The sequence below is a fragment of the Eulemur rufifrons genome, chromosome 29 (assembly GCF_041146395.1).
Source record: "Eulemur rufifrons isolate Redbay chromosome 29, OSU_ERuf_1, whole genome shotgun sequence".
In the NCBI taxonomy this organism is placed as follows: domain Eukaryota; kingdom Metazoa; phylum Chordata; class Mammalia; order Primates; family Lemuridae; genus Eulemur; species Eulemur rufifrons.
In genome coordinates, this window is record NC_091011.1 from 81396641 (window position 1) to 81419511 (window position 22871).

At 38.2% G+C, this 22871-nt stretch overlaps 1 protein-coding gene across 2 annotated transcripts in view; it reads left to right on the forward strand.

Annotated features, from left to right (window-relative positions):
- MKLN1 (muskelin 1) overlaps positions 1–22871 on the forward strand; it is a 272020-nt gene that overhangs the window by 138393 nt on the left and 110756 nt on the right. The window contains exon 1 of one of the 2 annotated variants that reach the window (XM_069462687.1): positions 11416–11513. The exons of the other annotated variant lie outside the window; for it this stretch is intronic. Within the exon in view, the coding sequence (XP_069318788.1) occupies positions 11416–11513 (98 nt within the window). Of the gene's footprint in view, positions 1–11415; positions 11514–22871 lie in introns of those variants that run through there. 2 annotated transcript variants of the gene reach the window in all.

Here is a 22871-nt window from a genome sequence, read left to right on the forward strand (position 1 = left end):
CTTCATTAGTACTTAGACAAATGCGAATCAAAACAACAACATGATACCATACCTATGAGTGACACAAAGTTTAAAATTCAGTAAAACTTAGTTTAGGCAAACTTATGATGGAACTTATGCTGTTGATAGAAATACGAAGGAACAACTTTTTTGAGATTACAATTTGGGAACATCTAACCCAATCTTAAATGTATGTATATTTTGACTTAGCAATGTCATTGAAAGGAATTTATCCTATAGATAGAGTTGTACAAGTTCCCAATGACATGAGAATAAAGATATTCATGGAAACATTTATAATAACCGTATAAGCAAAAATTACTTAACTGTTAATTGACTGAGCAATGGTTAAATAAATTTATGGCACATCCAATGATTAAAAGATCTACATGTACTGACAAGGAAATATTTCCAGTATATTTTAAATGAATAAACTAAGGTATAGCACACTGTATGTGATCTGCTCTGTGTAAAAATGCAGTATATATTTTACATATCTTTGTATGGAAAAAATACATAAGAAGTAATTAACAGCACTTACCTTGCAATAAGAGTGGGAAGGAGATTCTTTTAATTTACAGTCGACCCTTGAACAAGACGGGATTTGAACTGTGTGGGTCCACTTACATGCAAATTTCTTTTTCAATCAAATGAGGATCAAAACTACAGTATTTGCAGGATGTGAAGCCTGAGTATGTGGAGGGTCAACTTTTCTCAGGTTTCACAGGGCCAACTGAAGGACCTGAGTCTGTGCGGATTTTGGGATACATAGGGGTCTGGGGACCAATCCCCTGTATGTACTAAAGAATGACTATTTTTGTTATGGTCATGTCTTACTTTTACAATGAAAAAAAAAAAAAAAGACACAGATTGTGCCTTGAAACAACTTTCAAAATGTCAATCAGTGGACCTTCTGATACTTTTGTAGAAAACATTTTCATAACTGAAACAAGCCAAGGTTACGTGTGGGGTAAATTGTTTTTAGCTGGAGATGCAAATATGCAGACTATGAGCCATTGCAACTAGAAGTATGAGTTTTAGAACCTAGGAAAGTTGGATTAGAGCAGTGACCAACTTCCTTAAGCAGTCCTGGGTCGTTCACTCACTTTTTTTTAAGTGACTTAAGCCCAGCCTTCAGCAAGACTCCTATTAGAAAGCCAAAGTAGCCCAGCAAGGAAAAAATGTGATTGGACATTTTCTTTCTCCTTTTCTTTCTTTCCCTCTCTCTGGAGTTTTTTTAGGAACATGAAAATTAAGATGTAAACTGAGATATGAAAAAAATTGGTCAAGGTACTTTTTATTTATTTATTTATTTATTTATTTATTGAGACAGGGTCTTGCTCTGTCATTGAGGCTGAAGTGCAGTGGCATCATGATAGCTCACTGCAGCCTCCAACTCCTGGGCTCAAGTGATCCTCTTGCCTCAGCCTCCCAAGCAGCTGGGACTATAGGCCCATGCTACCCTGCCCAGCTAATTTTTTAAATTTTTTGTAGGGCGTGGGAGGGTCTTGCTATTTCCTAAGCTGGTCTTGAACTCCTGGCCTCAAGAATTCCTCCCACCTCAGTCTCATCAAAGTGCTAGGATTACAGGTGTGAGCCACTGCGCCTGGCCTTGCCAAGGTGCTTGGATGATTCTTGCTCTTTACAAATGCACTCTATTTGTATTTGGCTGGTTCTCTTTAAAGCACCCAAGGTATTAATCTGAGAGGACAGCCTCTATCAGGGGAACATTTTTTTTTTGTTCTTGGTGAAGTGGCACATTCAGTTCCTGGTGCAGGCTCACACAATTCTCATTAGTCATTTCACAGCTGTATCTTGGGAAGAGAAAATCTCAAATACTTTTGGCTGATTTCACAAACGAAAAACAAGGCCTTCCCTCTTCGCTCACAGTTCCCATTTGTTTACAATTTTCAAGTCAATAAAACATGTCTATCTTTGTGGATGTTTCTCCTAAATTTTTTAGTTGTCTGCTGATCTACCTACCTGGCTTCCATTCTACCCGTATACTCCTAGATTTGTTGCCATCGGGTCGCAGGTGGACGCTGGGCCACCCACCCTAGTTTGTTATTAAATTGATGCAATTTTTGTTTGGTGGTTTATGATTCCAAGGTTATTCAGGGACACTGTTTAAAAAGACAGGTCAACTATCAAGTGAGACACCGAATCCGATTATAGGTTTATTATTTTTTAGATTGGTTAAAGACATTAGGTGAATGTATAAATTTGTTATTGTAGAGTCTCTGTGAATACTGAAGATGCACATACGGGGATCATTATCGTCGTCTGGCTTGTGACAGCTGGCCCTGATTTAGTTATTTCCTCAAGAAGACACTTTGAACAATTATTGAAGTGCCTCCCCTCTGTAATTACAATAATAATGATGATGATTTTGCAACTGAATATGCAATTCAGGGTGTATATACTCAACTACTGTTTTTAGCTTGTTTCTCTTTTTGATTGATATCAGCTGCTCTTGTCAGGATTATTGATGAACAGAGAACCATATTTCTATTGAGGGTCAATGAACTACGTGAAAAAAGTAATCTAAGGGCCTATACGGGGAGTTATAAGAAAGACAATTATTATAGTTAGTATTTAAGGAATGATAACTATCAGCAAGTTTTTTTTTCTCCTTGGAGGGAGAAATATAATATTTTCAGTACTTATTTGCTTTTAAAATTAAGAAAGTATCTTATTTAATAATTATAAATATCTAAATGCTTTTGCTCCATATTATAGCCAATTAAGGAGCTGCAGGTGGGAAAGATGATGAAATAGAAAAGAGCTGTGTGTTGCGGGAAAGGGGGAGAGAGCAGGGAGTGAAAGAAAGTGAGACAGATGCGGAAGGAACAGGGAGGCGTGGAGGGGCAGCGAAATAGACAAGGGATAAGAGGAATAGGAATGACAGTGGTGGGAACGAAGAGCAGGGAAGGAGATGGTAGGAAGAGAGAGGAAAGGGGAAGAGAAAAATGGGTAAAGAAAGAGAAGAGGGAAAACACTGAGTAGTTTGGAGGATTAAAAAAATAGCATTTGTGTTTGTCTTTAAGATGAATTTGGGATCTCTAGAGCGTGGCATTTATACCATCACCACCTGTGACCAATTCTTTTTGAATAGTGTTCATAACTCTGTTCATAACTGTTCCTAACTCTACATACTCAAATCATTTTAATTGTAGACCTCGTTAATAAGGTGGGAAGGAGGAAATGGAAACCTTACAAGATGGATGTCCAAGCTGGCTACCGCTGCAGCACCTGGCTTGTTCATGCTGACTTCTCAGGAGAAGGTCCAAAGGGAGGAGGCAAGCTTGGCTGTCAGTGACTAGCAGCTTCCTGCCTCCCATTATTCTAAGACTTAAGGTAGGGAAATCTCAACCTTGGCTGTACATAGATATCTTTTAAGGAACTTAAAAAAAATCTGATGCCTACGCCCCACCCCTAGTATGTAACTGGTTGGTTTGGGATGTGGTGTGGGGATTTTTAGAAGTTCTCCATGTGATTCCAGGATGCAGCCAAGGCTGAGAACCATGCTTAAGTTTCACTTTGAATCCCATTATAATGCTGGTTATTTGGGGGCTATGAGAGCAGTGACCTGAACAATAGTTGGATAAAATTAAAACAAAGGCCAGAAGTTCTCCGCCCTTGTGCTATATATTTAGTACCTGGCATACGTATAAATTGGTTGTGGAGTTGAGGGGAAAAGGAGATCATTTGGAAGTATACAGGAACAAAATCAAAATGATCAACGTTATAAGGACAGTCTCTATAAAAATTGGCATTTGAGAAATGATCTGACTTGATTTCAACATTATGAGAAAATCTGGTGTCTCTTTGAAGGCAACCTTCAGTTGACCTCCTCTGAGATGTGGGGGAACCAGGAGACACGGTTTGCTTTTCTGCTCAGTTGTTGTATTCTACAGCTCAGCTCATCCTTGTCACAAAGGACAGCCCAGTGTTTCCTTGATCTCTGACCTCTTCTCCAAGTTGGATCTGGAGCCATCTAGAACTTGTCATCACCATGCTCTCCTGTCTCTGTCATTCCCCAGTTCCCTCTGTTACAGTAAAACTGAAACTTATTAAGGGGCCTATTACCTGTGCTAATGTTCTGAAGGGGAAAAGGTAGAGCAAGCTGTCCTGCCAGCCCAATCCTTCGCCAGGTAATATATACATATTTCCATTGATGGTGGCTTTCTGGAGCCAAAGCTTCCCAATCCAGAACAGGATTCTAACATGACGATTTTCATGTGAACTAGAAAGGGCATGGCTTTGGCAGACTCACAGGAGCCAAGACCTGTAGGAGTTTGGGATTCTCTATAGATGATTCTACCATATTCTAGGGTAGCTTTCATTAGGAAATATGATGTTTGGCCTGTGGTCTTAGGGAGATAATATTACTGTTGCCACCACTAGCACCACTATAATTATACTTTATATTTTACATGCTAACCCTTTCTGAATGCTCTATGGGTATGAATTCATTTAGTGTCTGACTACTGGATTGAGATCCTTGATGGTGAGGTGTATTCCCAGCTCCTGGCACATGGCAGGTGCCCAATAAACGCTTGCAGGATAAATGGATGTAAGTTTAACCCAAGCTACATGGGTAGGAGCAAGCTGAAGCAGGAGGAAAATGAGAGGAACTGGTTCTGTCTCCTTCACAAAGACCAGGCTGACCCCCTGACTGTGGCAATGGGAGAAAAGTACAGAAAGAGCTTGACTTAAGAATCTCCTTAACTACAAACATTTCTACTCAGAGGGCTGGGACACCCTTTTTCTGAGCCAATTTCACTCTTCCCCAAAGGCCTGTTGGTTCCAAATACACCAGGAATCAGTGTTAATTGCTTTTTTGAAATAGCATTTTGTCAGTTTCGTTTAGATGTGGTAATTTGCAAAGCAACCCCCAGCAGTTGACAGTTCATCCATAGCTGTGTTGCGCTCAGACGTTTCCTGGGATTCCTGCCCACCTCCTATGCAGCTGGCCGTGTTTGCCAAACCAGGATATGTGCTCAACTGGGATTAACTTGGAACCAGTAGTGCTTTGTTGTGTCTGAGATTTTTAACATTCTGAAAGGGTGAAGGCTCAGCCCTACTTAGTCCAGAAAAGTGCAGTAACTCATAATTTAAGAATTACCAGGTAGTTTAAGATCACCTAAGCCACACTGGGTGGGTGAGGAAATTGCAGCTGACAGGTTCAATGACAAGGTCAGCTGGCTGGTAGCTAGGAAGCCAGGTCAAGAAATCTGTATTCTTTGTATGGCACCAAACTGTGAGCTGGAGTCTCTGGACTTACGCTTGTAGAGAGGTAAGTGTTTCAGTTACGGTTTGTTTCCTTTTGAAGCTCTTTTTCCCTGGCCAGAGACTTCCTGAACCTCCTTCACACACGCTTCAAGGTCACAGCTCAGACCAAAGTGTTTACAAAAAAACTAGGCACTTATAAAGAGGAATCATTGCCAGCTCCTGCACTCCCTATGCCCCAGCTCCAACCAGACTCAGCAAACCAAGGAAGAGATGAAGTGGTCTCTGGAACCAGGAATTTCTAGGTTCGGATGCCAACAGGAAAACAGATGACTTCTGTCTGATTTCTCCAGCAGGCTGAGGCTGAGGCTGCAGCTGCTGCCACCTCCTGGGAGAAGACAGACCTTAGCTTCATACCTGAAGCTAGTCTCCGTGTTCATCTGTGATTTGGGCAAAGGCCCCACTGGGGCAGGACTGAAATTCCATTATCTTAGAAAATAAAATGGATATCCCCTTACTCAGCAAACAGAGCATTGGTATTCTTTGCTTTTCATGTGGCCCTTTTGGCAATGTTATGCTTAAAGAAATGATTTCAAACAACAATAACAAAGTTGAAATGACTTAATAAGGGAACCATGAGAGAAGAGAAATAAGATTGAGGCAGAACTGTTAGTTTTAGGAATACATCAGAGATTCTTTCTCTTGGCCTTCTGAATCCTGGATCCTGGGGTGATGTTAGGAATGCATACAATTGAGAATTATATGACAGAGAAAACACGTATGAGTTTGGGGATTCTGAACCTCCATGAGTCTCCATTTACTTGCAGGATTATAGTGAGGATTAATTGAGATAGTGCTTGTAAGTTCCTGGTATGCAAGCAATGTTCAATGGGATGGAAAAACAAGCACCACATATACTTACCATCAAATTGGTACTAATTGATCGACACTCATGTGCACATATGAAAGTAACACTCATCGGTGTTGGGCAGCTGGGTGGGGAGGAGGAAATGGGTATATTTACACCTAATGGGTGAGGTGTGCACTCTCTAGGGGATGGGCACGTGTAGCTCTGACTTGGGGGTGCAAAGGCAATATATGGAACCTAAATGTTTGTACCCCCATAATATTCTGAAATTAAAAAAAAATTTCCAAAGAAATTAAAAAAAAACATTATCCATGTTAAAAAAATAAATAAACAAAAGAATGTTCAATGGGAATTATATTGGGGCAAGTTCACTCTTCTAATCCACATGGTGATTTTCTTGTTTACTGACCAAAAACTGGGTAAACAGCCCCTATGCCTATAATTCTTTCTAGTCTTCTGATTTACATTTGATCCCTAAGAAAACTTTTTTTTATTTACTTTTAAAACATAAAGCAGTGAGAAGAAATTCAAGAGGAACTTAGAGATTCAATTCAGGAAATACTTCTTGATATGTGCTAGTCATAGAGGATTTAAAGGATAATGTACGTGTAGGCCTCAAAAATTTCCCATTAAGTACATTAGGAAAAAAGCGACTGAGAATTACAGACTTGGGCCCTAGGTTCAGATTTGTAAATAGCCCAGTTGTAAATGACCTCAGACATGACGGCTAACATATTTGGATATCAGTTTCTTCATCTGTTGCATAATAATATCGTAAAGGGAATTTTTTTTATTTACGGCAGAGCTTGCCTAGGAGACAGCACATTGAATTCTGTGCTGTGTTTCAACTGTCCTAACTAAAGCTGTTAAAGAAACCACGAATTTTGAGTAATCCTGGTAATCTAAAGCAAAACCCTTCCAGGACTTCTTTGAAGAGTTTTTTTTCCTGACCAATGAAATATGGATCTTGTTTTAACCAATCACATACAGAGCTATGGATTTACTCTGCCTTATTTAGAGTGTTTGTTTTTAATCCTTTGCTATAGTTTGAATGTTTGTACCCCCTCCAAAATTCATCTTGAAACTTAATCCCCAATGCAATTGCATTAAGAGGTGGGGCCTTTAAGAGGAGATTAGGCTATGAGGGCTCTGCCCTCATGAATGGAATTAGTAACCTTAAAAAAGGACTGGAGAAAGCTAGCTAGGCCCCATGTTTGCCATCCATCCTTTCTACCATGTGAGGACACAGCAACGAGGTGCCATCTTGGATGCAGGGAGACCAGGCCCTCACCAGACATCCAACCTGCTGGTGCCTTGATCATGGACTCCCAGCCAAGATCTCACAGCCACTGTGAGAAATAAACTTCTGTTCTTTTTACCCAGTCTCAGTTACTTTGGTATAGAAGCATGGACAGACTAAGACATTCTTAATTAGTGAAACAACCATGAAACCCTTCCTAATAATTAAAAATACATGCTTTTTGCCCTCAGCCAACAGCTGTGTTCCTTTGCCTGAAAATAAACTCAGCTATGTTTGTTTTGCTTTTTAACTCTGGTGGCCTTTATTATTATTACTTGACAATATCTTACATTTGAACAAACTTTACGGTTTACTATGTCTCTTCCCATATATCAACTCATTTGAGAAGAAGTATGATGCGATCAAACAGGTTGGGCTTTTGAACCAAAGAGATTCTGGCCCTGTCACTGACTAGCTATATCTCCTTGGATAAGTCATTGTATCAGTCAAGGTCCCACTCTCTGCCTAGAATTCTTTTTATCCAGCCTTTGCATGGCTGGCTTTTTCTCATTGTATAGGTATTAGCTCGAATATTACCTTCTTAGAGAAGTTTTCTTTACCATTCAAATCTAAAAATTACCCTGGTTTAGGCCAGGTGCGGCGGCACATGCCTATAATCCCAGCACTTCAGGAGGCTGAGGTAGGAGTATCATTTGAGGCCAGGAGTTTGTGACCAGCCTGGGCAACATAGTGAGACCATGTTTCTACAAAAAATAAAAAAATTAGCCAGGCATGGTGGCGCACATCTACAATCTTAGCTACTCTGGAGGCTGGGCCAGGAAGATCGCTTGAGCCTGGGAGTTGGAGATTACGATGAGCTATGATCATGCCACTCCACTCTAGCCTATGTGACAGAGCAAGACCATCTCTAAAAAATAAAAATTACCCTGGTTTAGTTTCTTCTTAGCACAGGCTAAACTTATCTAGTCAACTTATCTATTATATCTATTATATGTTGCCCCACTAGAATGTAAGCTCTATGAAGCAGGGTCCTTGTCCCCCTGTCTCTCTGGCATGTAGGACAGGGCCTCGGATATCACAGCATCTCTGAAAACTTTTCTTGCAGGAAAAGATAGTAGATAGCGACAAACCAAACATAATCAGTTACTCTTTCTCTCTCTGGGAAGTATTTAATATGAGACACATATTGAAAAGGCATCGGAGAGTGAAAGATGATTGCTTCTGGTGAATAATAAGATGACTAGGTCACCATAGCTGCTGTTGATCCCTGAAAAATGATGATCCATTGTTCATTTTTCCATGAAGCCATCACTGTCCCAATCTTTGAAGTAACAAGGAACTAGTGAGACTATATGGCTGCTGACAGTTTCCAGGCCTTCCCTGTAAGTCCTTCAGATAAGGATACCATCACCTAACGCCATGTCCCCAAGGCAGCGGAGAGCTAAGGTGCTCCTAGGAGATCTAAGGGTCTACCTACCAGCTGTCTCCTGCAGATTTTGAGATTTCTTTAGTCTTCTATTTTATCTTAATATTTATACAAATTTTCAGCTCAGCATCATTATATAGCCATCTTTATTTATGCTAATATAATAGGAATGCTTAAAATTATTTTATAATTTATAAAATTTGTGCTGTAGGAAAGCTATGCTATCCTGGATCTTTACATTCTTTGTGGCAATCGTACCTCAAGGATACAGGTTTGCAGCCTGAGACGTTATGGCATTCTTTTTCCTTTACAGTGCAAAAGTCTCTAATTCAAGTTCTCTTTTAGCACAATTCGTTTGTTTTCAATAAATATTTATTGAGCATCTACTATGTGCTAGACCTAACAGCAGGACTAAGAATACAGCTGTGAACAAGGTATGCATGACTCCTACCTTTATGGGAGCTACCATGTACGGAGAAAGAACAAAAAATAAAGAAGAAATTATATTGTCATATTTGTTAAGATAAGGAGGGGAACTCAGAGTGCTAAGGGAAATGAAGAAAATGTCACCTAATCCCCGAACAGGTGATGAGGAAGGAATTTCCAGGACAAAATAGTCCAAAGAATGAGCAGGGAGTTAGCCAGGGGAAGTGTGGGGGAGAATATTTCAGGCCTGGCTTAGTACGCCTTGGAGGCTAGAGAGAACCCAGAACCTATAGGAGCCAATGCAGTGTGCTAATTTAGTGTGACTGATGTTAAGAGTGTAAAGGAGAAAGATGAGAGAGAAAGAGAGAGAATGAGCGCACACGTGATGGAGAGACAGTCAGGGCAGGTTATGAAGAGCCTCTGTTAAAGTTTAGAAGGGAACGGAAAGTCACTGAAAGATTTTAAGCTTAAGAAGAACTGGTTTATTTGTGTTTTTAAAAAGGACTGTTTAGGAACCATGACTATGTCTGGAAAAGAACAAGGATTTACATTAAGGTAAGAAGTGAAATTATTAATAACAAATTTGGGACCAAATTAATTGAAGTGAGTCACTACCTTAATCATCTTCCCTTTAAAGTATCTCTTTTCTCCAGAGACAACCAGTAATCATATCTGGGACTAACATTGCTTTGCCCCCTCCCACTGGCTCTGGCAGTTCCCCAACTCAAGTCACTGGGGTTACAGCACTCCTTCAAAGAACAAATACTTTTCCAACCTGCTGTGACATATAAACACATGTAATTTTTTTTTGTTGGTTTGTTTTTGAGGCAGGGTTTTACCCTGTTGATCAGGCTGAAGTGCAGGGGTACGATCATAGCTCACTGCAGCCTCCAACTCCTGGGCTCAAGTGATCCTCAGGTCTCAGCCTCCAGAGCACATGTAATTTTAAAGGTCATCATACTTATGGCCTTTCTATTTGGGGTTGTTGATTTGATATTCTAGTGGAGGCCACTGCTAAATTTTGCCCCAATAGAAACAGAAAGTCAGGAAAGGATTGGAAGAATTTTGGGCAGGTTAAGGATTAGAATGGGAAGAGAATACAATTATTGAGGTGTTTTGACTCCCTTGGTCATTCGCTGAGAGGTTTTCCATTCTTCAGGTGGAGATGATGACACTGTCCAGGCTTTTGAGGAGCCTAACCTTTCAGATAATGAGTAATGCACACTTTGGCAATTGCATTGGCTAAGCCAATGAATAAATAAGCATCACTTTGACAGACAGGTACTTGATGGGAGCATTATCTAAAGCTGCCAGATATTTAGACCAAGTGTTCCTTTTGTGACAAGAAGCTGTTATGATGCCCGTATAGTTTTCAGAACACAAGGGCTGCTATTCCCTCTATGAAGAAGGAATGGTCTTTTTCTCAAACCTATCTGTCTCTTATCTGTCTCTGAACTTTTGGGCTAAATTTCTGTCAAAGTTAAAAGTGAGCAAATTTACCAACTGGAAAAATGATGATTCATAGCTTCCCAACTCAGGACTTCCTGGTCTGTGGGTGAATGTCATTCCTGAGCAAACCAACACCACAAGATTAGTAGGAGAGAGCTCACAAAAAATACTTACAATGAAGGGCATCACAGACCGAAAACTGAAAAGGGTCCAAGGATACACGAGCATTTTCTTTTCCTTTCTCCATCTGATTCTGGAAGGCGGGGACAAGACATTTAAAAGCAGGACAACACCAGAAGGAAAGGACATTAGCTACTGCACTCCAATTCCCTTCAATGCTGTTCCTGAAAGGAGTTATAAATTGGCCACGGCGGTGGTTTCCAAAGCTGCATAAACGTCCCTTTTCAAGTTGGTCTTCTCATTTTTCCTTCCTGGTCCATAGCTACAATTTCTTTCTTTTCATAATATTCTTGGCTTTTTCCTTTCCTCTGTTTGTAAGAAAAGTCCTTTGCGCCATTCTCCTCCAAGCCCCACGGAAAAGCCTCGCAAGTGCTCGCACCTCAGACCCAGTTTCGGTCAGTTCATCAAGGAGGGAGCAGCGTGGGAACCCCGAAGACCGTGGAGCCACGAGCGCCTTGGCCCTGTACCGCGGGGGTAAGATGGGGGCCACGGCCCCTTTAAGAGCAGGCCACGCCCCCTTCCCTCCTCCCGGCCCGGCCGGCGGTCGGTGGCGGCCGCTACGGTGCTGACAAGATGGCGGCTGGCGGGGCTGTAGCTGCGGCGCCGGAGTGCCGGCTTTTGCCCTATGCGCTGCACAAATGGAGCTCCTTCTCCTCCACCTACCTTCCCGAGTAAGTGCCAGGCCCTGAGCTCATGCTGCTCCACTCTTTGGTGTAAGCACGGCTGGGCCAGGGGTGCAATGGAGGGCAGCTGAGCCGAGAGGCCCAGGCGGGGCCTGGTGAGGGGGACGCGCGGCCTCCGGAGTCTCAGTTCAGCGGCCGAGAGCGTTGTTCGCCCTAGTTCAGGAAGGAGTTAGGGTCCCGAGAGCGAGCCCAGGGGGCAGAAGCGAGGTGTGTGGCGGGACCCCGGCGCGCGTAGGAGGACTGAGAGCCCAGAGGTGCTGCGCCCGGGATTTAGGGGAGGTTGAGGAGGATTTGGGGGGCTGGAGGCTTAGGGAGTTCCGGCAGGAGTTGGAGCTTTCGGGGCCCGACCCGCGGGCAGACTGCTCAGGTTGTCTTAGGTTGTCCGAGGGGGGCGGTTCAGTCGGTTGCTGCCGGGACAAAGTGTAAATAAAGCTGAGAAGAGGAGTGACTATTCCTGAGTGGGGTCATTAAAAGTGATTAGCTCCTAGAGGAGCGGTAGAAGTCACGCAAGGCTGAGAAGTTGTGGAATCCGTCTGAATCCCGACAAGTGGGGAGAAGTTTTAGGATTGGCAGGTATCTTTTCGGGCTGGAAGTTCTGAAAAAGGGAGTGGGAAAGAGGGACATCACAGAAGAACTTCAGTATATTACGTCTTGTTAGAAGATCGATTTGCATAGGCATACACTAGTTTCTGGGTTGCGTTTCCAAACCCAGAAACTCAAAACAGAGGCAGAAAAATCTGGCTTTAATGAATTTGACTTCCGACACTGGCATGGTCTGGATCCTCGATTTAGCTGTTAAAATAGTTCCTCTGCATTACTATTATAACATATGTTTTTCTCTGGCAGATCCCTTCTGAAATACTGGAAGTACTTTTCTGTAACAGTATTTTGCTTATCTTTGGTTTATCTTTGCCAGGAGGAGCAGAGCTAACTCTAGTTTTACATGCAGATGGAGAAATTAAGTAAAGGTTTAAGATCTGTGCAAATCCTGACAGTGATAGTTGTCGCCCTGTCCATCATGTCATAGGCCCAGAAACAATTTTACCAACAAGTTAATAAATAATATATTTTTATTTTGCTAAGCAAATAAAGTGACTAGATCCGTAAAGCATACTCAAATAAGTTTTCCATCTGTATTTCAAAAATTCTTCACATTTTCCCAAATTTGATTTCTCCAGTCAAAATCAAGAAGAATTTCAAAATGGAGCTGTAACTAACTAGAAGAATCTAACTGTCTTGACTGCCAGTCGATCATTTTATTCATCTGATCAAGTGTTGGCAGTCAGGCATTCAGTAGGATCTGGCTCAGTGAAGGGTGCCAAGTGACCTGTGGTCTGATCTGGCCTGTGTGGCCTATTGATAAAACTGCTGTATGGCCATATCCCTGATTGATCCTGGAACCCAACTTTTAATTTGGAAGTGAGCTGGGTAAACATCTAGCCATCAGCTGGAATTGAAATGTGGCCCTGGCTACTTGACCTTTGATTTTCTGGCTTTACATGTTCTTGAATCTGAAGATGTTTAATGTTTTTCTGTACCCAGGTTACAATCACAGACAATTGGGAATTGGGGTGGTATTGATTGATCTGATAAGTTTAGGGATATTTTTCTGGTGTTGAATTAGCTTATTTCCAGGTTGTTACTTCTTAATCTTCTGGTGTAGGGGTAAGACATGGAAATCAGAAGTACCATCTGAGTTATCTGTTGTAGAGACATTTTAAGGACAAGTACATTTCGAGCAGTAAATGATGTAGTGGGATGGCAACTTTAATCTGACTTGTGTTGTCTTATCCTGGACCCTAATTTAAAGTGAGAAGAACACTAGTTTTTTAGTTAGAAGGCAACTGTTTGAAATTGTAGAAATCCATTGCTATGATTTTCTCAAGTACAGTCACAAAATAGTATTTAATAGCTATATAACTTTCATTTACTTTATCTTATTTAATCCTTATGACATTCTGTTGACAGATGCAGTATAGTTTATATTTTATAGCATAAACTATTACAACAGAAGAGTAATCTGAACTTTTTTCTTTGAAGGAATATAGTTGAGCATTATGGAGCTTGAATTGGAGAATTTTGTTTGCTGGGTTTGTATGTGCCATGCCTAAATTGTAATGCTCTTGGTTCTGAACTTCTGTTAGTACATAAAGATACTATAATTTTGTGTATGACAGATGTAAGGAATGGATTGACTTTGCTTACCTTTGACGGAAAATCCCCTTTAGCAGCAATTGCTATATTTTTACTGGCAGTGGAATTCATTTTAAGGTACTTCCTGAACAGGTCTCATTTTAGGTAAAGCCGTTTGTTGAAATTGTCCACAAAGTAGCATATCTTTATTGACCTAGATCTTCTATGCAGGTGAGGTGACAATAATAAAACAATAACAAAAATAATAAACGCTTATAATGTGCCTTCCATGTGCTAGGCTGTTTTATGAACACTTTAAGTATATTAACTCATTTAATCCTTTCAATAATCCTATGAGGAATTTCTATTTTCCAGATGAGGACACAGGCATGAAAAGGTTAAAATTTGGCTAAGATCATGCATTAGATGGAGCCAGGAGTTGAACCAAGGCAGTCTGGCTCTACAGTCTCTGGTCTTAACTATAGGGTTTTACTGCTTCTACACGAAAATATAGTACAGAAAATCAGAGATTTGAAAGAGTTCTATTAAAGGCACTTACCTTTTAGTTGTGAAGTCATGAAAAAAATAGAAAAATTTCGAACTCTTTTCTTTCCAAGGATGTGGAATATTTTATTCCTTCTTCCAAAGGCAGAAAAAAACATTTCCCCATTTAACTCTTTCAGATTTATTTGGACCTTAAAAATGTTAAAGCAGATCTAGTTATAGATAACCCATTTTTACTTTGAAACTAACAAAATGGTCTTTTATTTTTCAGTGTGCTTAAAAGTTTGCCTGTATTTTACTTTCTTCTGGAATTTATACCTAATTTGGGATTTAAGATAAATATAGTTATTTAAATAATTCATAGAATTACATATACTCTTATATGTAAAAATATTTTCTAAACTTCTAACCCCTATAATGTTTATTGTTATAGCTAATAATGATGCTACCTACAATTTATTGAACACCTCTTATATATAAGATGCTTTTTTGCTTTTTTTCCTCCCCTCCCCTCTCTCCCATCTCCCTTCTCCCTTCTCCCTTTTCCTCTCTCCTCTCTCCTCTCCCTCTTCCTCTTCCTCCTGTCCTTTCTTTCTACATGGTCTCACTCTCTGTTGCCCAGGCTGGAATGCGTTGGCACGATCATAACTAGAACATACTTATGAGATTTATTATGTATTTGGTCTGTGGATAATGATTGTTGTACATATGGATTTGAGGACTCATTACAGTAATTCCATAGACATCTGCAACCCTGAAGTTTTGAACCATTAGTTTGGAGGCATTTACCTTCCTGGAGATAGGGGACTGTCGTGCCCTTTCTTTTCCTCCCTTTCTCTCTCCCCCCTTAAACTGAGCTTGGGAATCTTACTGGCCGTAGAAAGTTCTGGTTTTCAGTCTGGGAATCTTAGAACTTTAGAAAAATAAAGATACTCAGGATGTATGGGGATGGACTAGATTTATGGAGGACTAGAATTTGAGTGTGCAGAGCTATCTCCTAGAATTAGATATTTGTGACTTTTGGCAAGTTATGTTTCTTTTCTGAGCATCATCAGTTTCCTCTTAAGTAGAAATAGTTTTTATCTTGATCAGATGCTGGAAGGTTTTATATTATGTAAAAAGCTTTTTTTTTTTTTTTTGGCAGATGATCAAATGTCTCTATTATTTGCATTATAATAACTTTTAGGTAAATATATTAGGCTTTTAATAAATGATTTTTGGGCCTGATACAGGGACTTTGTGATACTTTACATGAATGAGATACATTTCAGCTTTTCATAGCCATCTGACTTTGCTGTTTTTCAGTCATTTGAATACCATCGTTGGAAATATGAGAGATTTTTTAGACGTTAATTTTAGAGATATAGCTGTTTATAGATATTTTGATATCTATTAAATGTTTCAAAGAATGAGCAGAGAATTTAGAGATCTCTGATTACTGCTTATTTATAATACTGGTCATCAAAATCTGTGATAAGGGACTTTGGAGCAGAAATTTTATAAAATTGCTAGTTCTTTTTAGGGTAAGTCTTAGGAAAGTTGATACGGATATGTTCTCTACCACAGTATTTCCCAGGGCATATTCTGTGAATGACTTGTTCCTGAGATTAAAGGGTTCTGTGGTCAGATAAGGCTCTGAGAAGTCCAGAAGCATAAAAATCTATTAATATGGGGGACTTTTTTTTTTAAAGTAATAGGTTCTAACATCTTTGCACATTGGGGAGATGTTTCTTTTAGAGAGTTTTTTGTTTGTTTGTTTTTGTTACTTTTTAATGTGAACTTCATGACTTGTTATGAATTTTTATAAAAATCCATGAATTCAAAGTAACGTTCTATAAACTACTATTAACATATGTATTTATACTGTAGGTAAACAAGGATACAGTTTATTTAATGGCATTTGATTATGATGAAATAAATGTTATCTATTAAGATTCATCCATGTTTAAAAAACATGCACTAGAAAAAAGAAAATATCATTTATAGTCTTTGTATAGTAATAATTTAAGTAGTCTAACATAAATCTGTCCTTACAAAAGGTGTTGAATGGCAGCTAAGCAGAGTGAAGTACCCTAACATAACTTACATTTTGAATTAGCAATTAATAATAGGGATTGGAAAATTAGGATGTGTTTAGTTCTAATATATGCATGTAAGGCTGTAGAGCTTCCTCTAAGCACAGTTTAGCTGTGTCTCATAAGTTTTGGTATATTATATGTTCATTATCATTCAATTTAAAATGTTTTCCAGATTTTATTTTAGTTTATTCTTTGACCTGTGTACAAGTACATTGCTTAGTTTTTGAATATTTTGGGATTTTCTATGTTTTTTTTTGTTGTTGTTACTGATTTCTTAATTTCACTATAGTTAGAGAACATACTATGATTTCAAATTTTCACTGAGATTTGTTTTATGGCTGTGCATTTTGATAAATGTTCATGTACCTTGAAAAGACTGTATTCTGGCTGTTACGTGCTGTCTTCTATGTACGTTCATAAGGTCAAGTTTGTGAATTGTGTTGTTTAAATCTTCTATATCCTTACTGAGTTTCTTTTGCCTATTTTTTTACTATTCATTACAGAGAGGTGCTTTGAGATTAAGTGTTAAATGTATCCCACTATGATTGTAGATTTGTGTATTTCTCCTTTTAGCTATGTAAGGAACTCAACTATTTGCTTTATATATTTTGAAGTCATGTAACTAGGCACATACAAACTTAAACTTGTTATATCTTTCTGGTAAATTGGCCCTTTTATTGTTGTAACATGTCTCTTTTTATCTGTAGTAATGCTTCTTGTCTCTGGCCTTAAAGTCTACTTAGTATAGCTGTATCTGCTTTATTTTACATATTTATTTACTATTTATATGATATAACTTTCCCCTCCTTTTACTTTTAATTGTCTTGTATTTCTGTATTTGAGATCTGTTTCTTGTTAACATATAGATTTTTGTTGCTTGATTTTAATTAAATCTGAAGTATATTCAGCTCACTAACAGTTAATATAATTATTGATAAATTTGGGTTGACATTTGTTACTTTATTGTTTCCTGTTTGTCCTACTGGTTTCTATGTTTTATTTTGTCTTTGTCTTGCCTTCTTTTGGATTAATCAAGTGTTTTAGAAAACATTATTATATTCCTCCCTTTCTGTTAGCTTGTTATGTATTCTTTTGCTCTTCTTTTTTTTTTTGGCAATTATCCTAGATTACCACAAGTACCCGTATGGTATATTAGAGTTGCATGCCACATTTGGATTTTTACAAACTGTATCTCAGTTTTGTTAGGATCCTAGAACACTATAATACCACTCTCCTGCTTTTATGTTGTCATTGTCATGCATTTTAATTCTGCGTTTAAGTCCACAGACTTTATTTTGTACTGTGAATAATCATTTAGATTTACCCAGTCTATTTTTCTTCATTTCCTCTTGCATTTCCATGTTTCCATTTTCAGATTATTTTTTCCTCTGCCTGAAGACTTCCTTTTGAGGAATTTGCTGGTATTGAATTCTTAGTTTTTGCTTGCTTGAGATGTATTTATTTTCATCTTCGAAGGATATTTTAACTAACTGTAGGATTCTATGTTACCTGTTATTTTCTTAAAGCACTTTAAAGATCTCAGTTCATTGTCTTCTGTTTTCTATTGTTTTTGTTGCAAAATGAGCTGTCAGGCTTATTGTTGCTTCTTTGAAGGTGATGTGACTTTCTTGTTCAGTTGCCTTTAGGACTTTCTTTGTCTTTAAGTTTCAACAGCTTTATAATGATGTACCCAAGAATGGTTTTCTTTGTATTTACTCTGGGATTTCTGGTACCTCTTAGATCTGTGGCATGACTCTGATAAGTTCTGAAAAAATTCTGACATTTCTTAAAATATCATTTCTGCCCCATTTTTTTCGCCTTTCCTCTGTGACTTCAATTAAATGTATATTATACTTTTTGTCAAGTTCCATATGTCTCTTATGCTTTTTTTCTGTCTTTTCTATATTTATTTTCCTCTCCCTACTCCACTCAGGGTAGGTTTTATTTGCCTCTGTTCCAGTTCACTAAATCTCTATTTAACTATGTTAAACCTGCCTTTAACCCCATCTATTGTTTTCTTTATTTCAGTTATGGTATTTTTTAGTTCTAGAATTTTCATTTGTTTCTCTCTTTTAAAATAGATCCTCATTCTCTGGTGAAAATTTCTGTTGTCATCTATTTTCTTGAACATATTAATTAAATAACATTACAGTCTGTGTCTGAAAACTCCAATATCTGGATCACCTATAGTCTATTTCCATCATCTTTTTCCTTTTGTTTTTTTGTTATGCCAAATAATAATAGTTAATATAATATTTATGTATTAGTATTTGCTAATTACATACTAAATTATTATATATTCTATTATTTATTGTTAGTATAATATATGTTAATATAATATAGTAGTTATTAGTAGGCAACTTTTGATTGAGTGCCAGACATTATATGCAGATTTTTAGATATAATTACCAATTATAATTACAAATTATGTATCTTCCAGAAAGGATTCACCCATAAATTCACACATCTGGCAGGCAGATAGAATAGATACAGATCACTTCAACTGAGCTTGGAAGGACTGAGCTGACTTGAGGTGGGGTTTTAGGCTTTATAAAGCTGCTTCTGCTTCCAGTTTGTCCCAACTTGGTAGCTTTCCAGGGATCTCAATTGGGAGATCCAATATTTCTAGGGCTTTTCCAGCTTTTATCTCTCCAGCAACATGAAAGTTGCTTTCTGCTGGCTTTTTAGCCTCTTGCTACATACAGTTTAAAAATTGACAAATGCCTCAAGGGGAGAATGGGTACACAGTGTTAGATTTGTTTTTCTGTGCGTCTCTTTACTATGGGATCTTGACTCCTCAAGTTCTGGGTGTCACCAACTTTTGTCCCCCTACCTCCATGAAATTGTTCATTTCAAGTCAGTGTTGCTGACTTCTCCGCCCCCTAGTGACTGGCTTCCCAGCCCCTTGCCCTGTGCCATTAAAGAAGTAGGTGGCATTTCCTGAAAGGGAAAGCTGCACAGAATGTGAGGCCTCCTTCAGTGAGTTCCTTGGCACCTCAAGTTTTAGCTGCCTCAGAAAGTCTCTGATACCTTAGGAACTTTCCCCTCCCATTTTATATAGCTTTTCTAGTTCTAAGAGGGATTGGTGGGTTACTACAGACCATTCTGTCATAGTCCTCAAGCAGAAATCTTTCTGTGTTCTTTTGGAATAAACTGGTATATTTTGTAGACCTATGAGTTCCTCGTGGTTATATTAATGTATAATGTAGGACTTGAGCCCCAGATTTCTTTGGTGTCTTACTCAGTATTTTCCTTCATTTTGCATTTGACACCTGAACTACCCGTTTCTGCTATCTGGTGGGAAAATGGTGGAACATAAATACAGTGGACCCTTGAGCAATATGGGTCTGAATTTGTGAGTCCACTTATATGTGGATTATCTTCTACTTCTGCAACCCCTGAGCCTGAGACAGTAAGACCAATTTTCCCTTAGCCTACTCAACATGAAGATGATGGAGCTGAAAACCTTTATGATGATACACTTCCATTTAATGAATGAATGAATATCTCTTAATGACATTTTCTTTTCTCTAGCTTACTCAAACTCCTGGGCTCAAGTGATCCTCCTTCTTCAGCCTCCCAAATAGCTGGGACTACAGGCATGTACCACCACGCCCGACTAATTTTTTTGTTTGTATTTTTAGAGATGAGGTCTCACTATGTTGCCCATACTGGCCTCAAACTCCTGGACTCAAGTAGTGCTCCTGCCTCAGCCTCCTGAGTTGCTAGGATTACAGGCATGAGCCAGTGCATCTCACTCCTCATGTTTTAAGAATCATTTCAAATACCATTTTACTTTATATTTAATCATTATCTGTCAAAATTTATACTATATTTATATTGTTTTAGTCAGTAGTATACTTACCATATTGATAATAGTATCAAAAAAAATAAATTTTTTAAGTCACTTAGAATCTTGTGATCAAAGCCAAAACGTTTAATCTAAAGTTATACTCCTTTTTCCTAGAGAAGTCATATAGAGTGAAAAATAAAAGACCTTTCTGCATAAAAGTATATCACATTAGGTAAAATTCTGTGAGAGAAGTTTAAGGAGAAACAAACAATGTAAAATTTTGACTATATAGAAAGAACCTGTACGTTTTTTTAAATATACAATGGTATTTTTATTCTTTTGCTACTTTTAAGAGAACATATATAACAACTTTATTGAAAATGACAGTACTTAAAGTGCACTGGAAATTACAGCCTTTGTAATCATTATAAGCTATGGAAAATTTTGCTTGTAATTTAAAAATGATGAGGACATGCATAGATTTTCAAAATTAGGGAGTACTTGAGCAAAAAGGCTTGTGTACCATTAACTGACAGCAGTTTGTACATTTTAATTACTTGGGGATCTTTGAAAAGATCCTGATGTTCCTAGATTATAAAATAATTTATTCTTTTGGGCCTAGGCCCAAAATACTAGAGTAGGATAAAGATCCCACAAAAGTGATAATTTTTCTATAATTACATATACACATATTTTTTCCTGTAGTTATATGCATACACGTAGAAAAGATCTAGACCAGAACAAAAAGATAAGGAAAATATTAATGAAAAGTTAAACATGGAGGCCCAACCTTGGTCCAGAAGGTCCACCTTCTCGTCTTCAAGACACATGGTTTAATGAGCAGATACTTTTTGACCAGGATGCAGGGCTTGATGAGTGGGACACAGGCTGGGTTTCAGCTTTCACTCCTCAGTGAGATCTTCTAGTGCAAAGTACAGCCATATGTAGTGGTCCTGCACCTTCTACCTAATAGTAGATCTAGAAAGAGATTAGAAAAAATAGAATAGGAAGGAAAAAAATAGAGGGAAATGTCTCTGAGCTCAAGAAAGTTTTAGTTCAAGTTACTAGTTTGAAAGCCTTGCTGGATGTCAGACTGGATACAAAAATACCCACAACTAGTGTGCATTCTGATGTAGGAGCCTGGTGCTAGAGAGATGCTCAGGCACAGGAACTGAGCATTGAGGAAGTCACATATGTTGTAGGAGCCTGATGCTAGAGAAACCTGTATGGAAAGAGCTAAGAGCTACAGAAGCTATATATGCTGCAAGAGTCTGCAGAGCAAGACTGAACCAACAGGAAAACAAAAGAACTACTAAAAACTCCTCATTTCCTGAGATGACTCTCCTGCCCCTCTATTGACAAAGCTTAACACATTGTGCCAGCTGGTAAGGAAAAATACTTAAAAGGCCCAAATTCATTTTCAAAGAGGAGGTAAAAAGGGTGAATTTAGGAGGTAAGTCAATAAATCCATAATTGGCAAACCTATACTTCAGCTTTTGATGTGATTTTTAAAACTGTTTTCTCAGCATTTCATTTATATAATACTTAAACTAGTTAAATCTAGTATCTAAAGTTTTCTTTTTTTATCAGCTGATGCCCATCATTGTTTCAAATGGATTAATATTACAAGTAGTTTTTTTAAATTTTCCATTCAGAATAGGAACAATGCAATAAAATATTTTAAAAGTGGCAGTAATGGACACTGAACTATAAAGATGGCAGTGCTTTGAAAACTGAAATGTTGGCTGGCTTGTAGGGCAATCAGTGCAGTAACTTGAACTATGGGTTTATCAGCTGATGAACATTCTGAATTTAACAAAGGAAAGGCTGAGCTGTAAATGCTCACTTAAGATACGTAAGTGTGAGTTGTCTGAAAGTTGAGTGAGGAAAGTTGGTTATTACCTATAATAAACAATTTCAAAGTTACATCACTAAACTGCTCATGTTCCTTGTAATTTCAACAGTCAGAAAAGCACTCCAAACTTATATTCTGTGCTACAGTGATGTATAATGTGACTTGCCATATGACATATATCCTTTATTAATCTATGAGGAGGCATTAAAACCAAATAAATTTGCCCAGCTATTAATTGAATATGTTCTACTTGTGAATTTATTTGTGAATTTCATGTGAACAGACATATGTGGAATTTTAAAAAGACCAGCATACAACTATAGCCATTTTAATCAGTGACACATTCAGAAAAATTTTATATAGATGCAGAGATGTTGGTAGAAAGCTAGCACAAAAACAAGGTAAACAAGTTTTTATAGAAGTTGGTACCCATTGTGGTAATATTTGATCTTTGAAATTTTTGATATTTTTAAAATGTAGATCCTCTGACATATCACTGAGAAACGGAATTTGAACAATGGTGTATCATAGAAGTTTGGCCTTGGTCAAAGATAGCTGTTATGGGGATGAGAGGAGAGTTCTCATTAAATAAGCAGATTTGAATTAGCTGATACTGGTTTGACCTTTCACCATTAGCATAACTTAAATTACTGTATTAATGTTGGGGGGGAAGTTAGCTCTGGTGCAAAGGTAAACATGAAAAAATTGAGACAGTGGTGTAGAGAGAACACTGAGCAAGGACAGGAGAGTTGAGCTCTAATCCCAGTTTTACTACCAATTAATTGGTAATTTTAGATTAGTCATTTAGTTTCTCTAGCCTTTTATTTATCCTCATACAAAATGAGGAATTTAGATGCTTGGGGTCTTTTTGGCACAGGATAGCAATGAGTTGTTATTACAGAATAATTTTTTAAAGAAGTGAAACCCCCACAACCACACACAGACATATTATAGCTCATATTAAGCTAAATTATTGCCCAGCA